Genomic DNA, 7,500 nt, shown 5'->3' on the forward strand with positions numbered 1-7,500 from the left:
CAAACATGTTTGTTTTCAGACCTAAAGGTCACCTTGACCCAGAGACGACACAAATGATACCACAAACACATTTCTTTTGGGGCAGTCAGGTCAACTTGACCCAGAGACAACACAAGGGATACCACAAACACATTTGTCTTCTCGGCCTAACACAAGGGTTCTCTTCCTCACCGCTAGGTGGCGCTGCTCCTGGTGCTGGTCGTGGTGCCGCAGCTCCAGGTGGCTCGTCTGGGCGTCGACGAGGAAATCGCGTATGTGTTAGCAGGCTTCAAGATCACACTGTCGCCCGACCCTCGAGAGGTGGTGAGACTGGTGGTGCATTACATCTGGAGCGTGGAGGGTGAGACAAGCATCCGACACACATCCGACATCAGACACACATCCGACATCAGACACACATCCGACATCAGACACACATCCGACATCAGACACACATCCGACATCAGACACACATCTGACATCAGACACACATCCAACATCAGACACGCATCCAACATCAGACACACATCCAACATCAGACACGCATCCAACATCAGACACACATCCAACATCAGACACGCATCCAACATCAGACACACATCCAACATCAGACACACATCGAACATCAGACACGCATCCAACATCAGACACACATCCAACATCAGACACGCATCCAACATCAGACACGCATCCAACATCAGACACACATCCAGCATCAGACACGCATCCAACATCAGACACACATCCAACATCAGACACGCATCCAACATCAGACACACATCCAACATCAGACACGCATCCAACATCAGACACGCATCCAACATCAGACACACATCCAACATCAGACACGCATCCGACATCAGACACGCATCCGACATCAGACACACATCTGACATCAGACACACATCCAACATCAGACACACATCCAACATCAGACACGCATCCAACATCAGACACACATCCAACATCAGACACGCATCCAACATCAGACACGCATCCAACATCAGACACACATCCAACATCAGACACGCATCCGACATCAGACACGCATCCGACATCAGACACACATCCAACATCAGACACGCATCCGACATCAGACACACATCCGACATCAGACACACATCCGACATCAGACACGCATCCGACATCAGACACACATCCGACATCAGACACACATCCGACATCAGACACGCATCCGACATCAGACACACATCCGACATCAGACACACATCCGACATCAGACACGCATCCGACATCAGACACACATCCAACATCAGACACGCATCCGACATCAGACACACATCCGACATCAGACACACATCCGACATCAGACACACATCCGACATCAGACACACATCCTACATCAGACACACATCCGACATCAGACACGCATCCGACATCAGACACACATCCAACATCAGACACACATCCGACATCAGACACGCATCCGACATCAGACACACATCCGACATCAGACACACATCCGACATCAGACACACATCCGACATCAGACACACATCCGACATCAGACACACATCCAACATCAGACACACATCCGACATCAGACACGCATCCGACATCAGACACACATCCGACATCAGACACACATCCGACATCAGACACACATCCTACATCAGACACGCATCCGACATCAGACACACATCCGACATCAGACACACATCCGACATCAGACTCACATCCAACATCAGACACGCATCCGACATCAGACACACATCCAACATCAGACACGCATCCGACATCAGACACACATCCAACATCAGACACACATCCAACATCAGACACGCATCCGACATCAGACACACATCCGACATCAGACACGCATCCTACATCAGACACACATCCGACATCAGACACACATCTGACATCAGACACACATCCGACATCAGACACACATCTGACATCAGACACACATCCAACATCAGACACGCATCCGACATCAGACACGCATCCGACATCAGACACACATCCGACATCAGACACACATCTGACATCAGACACACATCCAACATCAGACACGCATCCGACATCAGACACGCATCCGACATCAGACACACATCCAACATCAGACACACATCCGACATCAGACACGCATCCGACATCAGACACACATCCAACATCAGACACACATCCAACATCAGACACGCATCCGACATCAGACACACATCCGACATCAGACACACATCCAACATCAGACACACATCCGACATCAGACACACATCCAACATCAGACACGCATCCGACATCAGACACACATCCGACATCAGACACGCATCCAACATCAGACACACATCCAACATCAGACACGCATCCGACATCAGACACGCATCCGACATCAGACACGCATCCAACATCAGACACACATCCGACATCAGACACACATCCGACATCAGACACGCATCCGACATCAGACACACATCCGACATCAGACACACATCCGACATCAGACACGCATCCGACATCAGACACACATCCGACATCAGATACGCATCCGACATCAGACACACATCCGACATCAGACACGCATCCGACATCAGACACGCATCCGACATCAGACACACATCCAACATCAGACACACATCCGACACACATCCAACATCAGACACACATCCAACATCAGACACACATCCGACATCAGACACACATCTGACATCAGACACACATCCGACATCAGACACACATCTGACATCAGACACACATCCAACATCAGACACGCATCCGACATCAGACACGCATCCGACATCAGACACACATCCGACACACATCCAACATCAGACACACATCCAACATCAGACACACATCCGACATCAGACACACATCCAACATCAGACACACATGCGACATCAGACACACATCCAACATCAGACACACATCCGACATCAGACACACATCCAACATCAGACACACATGCGACATCAGACACACATCTGACATCAGACACACATCCGACACACATCCAACATCAGACACGCATCCGACATCAGACACACATCTGACATCAGACACACATCCAACATTAGACACGCATCCGACATCCGACACACATCCGACATCAGACACACATCAGACACACATCCAACATCAGACACACATCCAACATCCGACACACATCAGACACACATCCAACATCCGACACACATCCGACATCAGACACGCATCTGACATCCGACATGCATCCGACATCAGACATGCCACCGACATCAGACACACATCCGACACACATCCAACATCCGACATCAGACACACACCAGACACACATCCGACATCAGACACACATCCGACACACATCCAACATCCGACACACATCCGACATCAGACAAGCATCCGACACACATCCGACATCAGACAAACATCCATCATCAGACACACATCCAACATCCGACACACATCCGACATCAGACACACATCTGACACACATCCAACATCCGACACACATCCAACATCCGACAAGCATCCAACACACATCCGACATCAGACAAACATCCATCATCAGACACACATCCGACACACATCCGACATCAGACACACATCTGACATCAGACACACATCCAACATCCGACACACATCCGACATCAGACACACATCCAACATCAGACACACATCAGACACACATCCGACATCAGACAAACATCCATCATCAGACACACATCCAACATCCGACACACATCCAACATCCGACACACATCCAACATCAGACACACATCCGACATCAGACACACATCTTACATCAGACACACATCCGACATCAGACACACATCCAACATCAGACAAGCATCCGACACACATCCGACATCAGACAAGCATCCAACATTGTGTTTGTGACACTTGTGTATTTCCAACAGTGTGCTTCGTCTCGGCCGTCACGCTGTCGGTTCTGGTCCACATGGTCATGTTCATGCGCTCCATGGTGGTTCACAGGTGAGAATAATCACACAGTCGTCGTCCATCAGTTCAGTCATTGTTCGGCGACTGCAGCATAATAGCGTCGACATCTTCCTGCCAGACGTTCAGATGAGAAGCTTCTATTAGCGACGCTGTCATGAATGGTTTCCAGAGAAAAGGATTTTTATTATCGGGAACCATTTAATTCCTCAGCATTCAGAGACTCGTGTGTTCAGGTCGAACCTCCGAGGCCTGTACAGAGGAGACATCTACAGCGTCTACAACTGTCAGAGGAGCATCCGAGCCTCTCGTCCAGCTCTGGTCTGTTGGATGAGCTACACCAGCTTCTCCGCCGCACACGTCTGCATCAGTGAGTGTTTACGACACTTTTAATGTTGCATAATGTCTTTTAAATCATTATAAAAACATGGGGTTCACTTATGTTGATTCAATTCCAACTGATGAACTTTGTGTTATGAGGGAATGAATTCATGACGTCAGTGAGGAACATCTTTGTCTTGCAGGCGTGATGGTCCAGGTCATGGTCTTCTTCCTGGGCCTTCTGCTGCTGGTCTTCCTTGTCATCATGCCCATCACGCAGGGTCAGAACCTGTTCCTGTTCCAGATGATCTGGAGCATGTGGTGAGCAACATCACTCAGTGGAGACCCTCCTCAGTATAGAGCCTCCTCAGTGGAGACCCTCCTCAGTGGAGACCCTCCTCAGTGGAGACCCTCCTCAGTGGAGATCCTCCTCAGGGTAGACCCTCCTCAGTATAGAGCCTCCTCAGTGGAGACCCTCCTCAGTGGAGATCCTCCTCTGAGGAGACCCTCCTCAGGGTAGACCCTCCTCAGGGTAGACCCTCCTCAGGGTAGACCTCCTCAGTTCTAACATGAATCCTTCTCCAGGCCCTTCTGCTTGATGCTTCTTCTGGCGATACTGATTCAACACGTCACTGCAAGATTCTGCTTCATCAAGAAAATGGCTGCAACACGTGACCTTGACAACAGGTGAGTGTGTGTGTGTGTGTGTGTGTGTGTGTGTGTGTGTGTGTGTGTGTGTGTGTGTGTGTGTGTGTGTGTGTGTGTGTGTGTGTGTGTGTAGCTTGCCGAGGTGTGTGTGAGATTAATTCCATTGTGTGTCTCAGGGGGAGTCTGTTCCTGCTCACCTACCTGCTGTTTCCAGTCAACGTTCTGCTCGGGGTTCTGCTCGCACTCTGGCGCGTGATTGTCTCGGCCACCTTCAACATCGTCCACATGGGTCGGATGGACATCAGTCTTCTGAACAGAAACGTGGAGTCGTTCGACCCAGGTGACCTCTTGACCCCCAAAGATATCCAATAAGAAATGTCTGGTTAATAATAATTTGTACAAAAGTATTTAAACTTCCTTCTGTGTCTGAGTTTAATTAGTAGAGTTGAGTAGAAGTTCTTTTTAGGAGTAAAAACATATTTCATATACGTACTTTATCTTCAGCAGGAATATAAAGCACACACATATATATAAATATATATATATGTATAGATAATATTATTATTATCATTATTATTATTATTAGATATACATATATACATATATATATATATATATATATATATATATATATATATATATATATATATATATATATATATATAAAATATATATGTACTTATATATATATATATATATATATTTATAAATATATATAATATATATACTATATATTTCTGCTGAAGATAAAGTTAATATATTAAATATATATATATATATATATATATATATATATATATATATATATATATATATATATATATTTACTATATGTGCTTTATCTTCAGCAGGAAAATAAAGCACATTTTATAAATATAGATATATATACATATATATCTATATTCCTGCTGAAAATAAAGTACATATATGAAATAAATATATACATTTTTGTCAGAATAAGGAGTTGCAAACAGTCCAGGGTGGTGGTCATAATGTTATGGACCATTATATTGACATGATGTGTGAGGGTCCAGGATGTGTGAGGGTCCAGGATGTGTGAGGGTCCAGGATGTGTGAGGGTCCAGGATGTGTGAGGGTCCAGGATGTGTGAGGGTCCAGGATGTGTGAGGGTCCATGATGTGTGAGGGTCCATGATGTGTGAGGGTCCAGGATGTGTGAGGGTCTAGGATGTGTGAGGGTCCATGATGTGTGAGGGTCCAGGATGTGTGAGGGTCCAGGATGTGTGAGGGTCCATGATGTGTGAGGGTCCATGATGTGTGAGGGTCCAGGATGTGTGAGGGTCTAGGATGTGTGAGGGTCCAGGATGTGTGAGGGTCCAGGATGTGTGAGGGTCCATGATGTGTGAGGGTCCAGGATGTGTGAGGGTCCAGGATGTGTGAGGGTCCAGGATGTGTGAGGGTCCAGGATGTGTGAGGGTCCAGGATGTGTGAGGGTCCATGATGTGTGAGGGTCCAGGATGTGTGAGGGTCCAGGATGTGTGAGGGTCCAGGATGTGTGAGGGTCCAGGATGTGTGAGGGTCCATGATGTGTGAGGGTCCAGGTTGTGTGAGGGTCCATGATATTTAAGGGTCCATGATGTGTGAGGGTCCAGGATGTGTGAGGGTCCATGATGTGTGAGGGTCCATGATATTTAAGGGTCCAGGATGTGTGAGGGTCCAGGATGTGTGAGGGTCCAGGATGTGTGAGGGTCCAGGATGTGTGAGGGTCCATGATGTGTGAGGGTCCAGGATGTGTGAGGGTCCAGGATGTGTGAGGGTCCAGGTTGTGTGAGGGTCCATGATGTGTGAGGGTCCAGGATGTGTGATTTCTCACTCTGACCCTCCTGTCCCTCCAGCCTATCGCTGCTACGCTCATTACCTGAAGATCGAGGTGAGCCAGTCTCACCCCGTCATGAAGGCCTTCTGCGGCGTCCTGCTGCAGAGTCTGGACGAGGAGAACGTGGCCGCGCTGAAGACCCGGGACGTCGAGGAGGGTGAGAGTCTCACATCGACCCACGTCTAGATCCAACAGACGTCTCCGGAGAAAACTCACCAGCAGGTCACCGATGGATTTAATCCGATGATGGCGACGCGACTCACGCTCCCGGGAGCCGAAGCGTCGCTGTGTTGATTTAATACGTCGCAGCAAATTGAGTTCATGTGATGAATAATTCACGGGTCTGCCCTTTGTCTCCCTCAAATCTGTGCCCAACTCATCGTCTTCTTCCATGATCGGCGTCGCACTGAGACCACCTCAGGGTCTCACACTCGCTTCAGGGTCTCACACTCGCTTCAGGGCCTCACGCTCGCTTCAGGGTCTCACACTCGCTTCAGGGTCTCACGCTCGCTTCAGGGTCTCACACTCGCTTCAGGGTCTCACACTCGCTTCAGGGTCTCACACTCGCTTCAGGGTCTCACGCTCGCTTCAGGGTCTCACGCTCGCTTCAGGGTCTCACGCTCGCTTCGGGGTCTCACACTCGCTTCGGGGTCTCACACTCGCTTCAGGGTCTCACACTCGCTTCAGGGTCTCACGCTCGCTTCAGGGTCTCACGCTCGCTTCAGGGTCTCACACTCGCTTCAGGGTCTCACGCTCGCTTCAGGGTCTCACACTCGCTTCAGGGTCTCACACTCGCTTCAGGGTCTCACACTCGCT

At 48.6% G+C, this 7,500-nt stretch overlaps 1 protein-coding gene across 1 annotated transcript in view; it reads left to right on the forward strand.

Annotated features, from left to right (window-relative positions):
- The window catches only part of stra6 (signaling receptor and transporter of retinol STRA6), a 22,130-nt gene that overhangs the window by 12,163 nt on the left and 2,467 nt on the right, over nt 1–7,500 (forward strand). The window contains exons 10-16 of the mRNA XM_087798247.1: nt 178–340; nt 3,840–3,915; nt 4,116–4,249; nt 4,404–4,521; nt 4,786–4,887; nt 5,025–5,188; nt 6,704–6,841. Of these exons, the coding sequence (XP_087654373.1) occupies nt 178–340; nt 3,840–3,915; nt 4,116–4,249; nt 4,404–4,521; nt 4,786–4,887; nt 5,025–5,188; nt 6,704–6,841 (895 nt within the window). The remainder of the gene's footprint in view (nt 1–177; nt 341–3,839; nt 3,916–4,115; nt 4,250–4,403; nt 4,522–4,785; nt 4,888–5,024; nt 5,189–6,703; nt 6,842–7,500) is intronic.

Source organism: Callionymus lyra, chromosome 8 (genome assembly GCF_982586985.1).
Source record: "Callionymus lyra chromosome 8, fCalLyr1.hap1.1, whole genome shotgun sequence".
Taxonomy (NCBI): domain Eukaryota; kingdom Metazoa; phylum Chordata; class Actinopteri; order Syngnathiformes; family Callionymidae; genus Callionymus; species Callionymus lyra.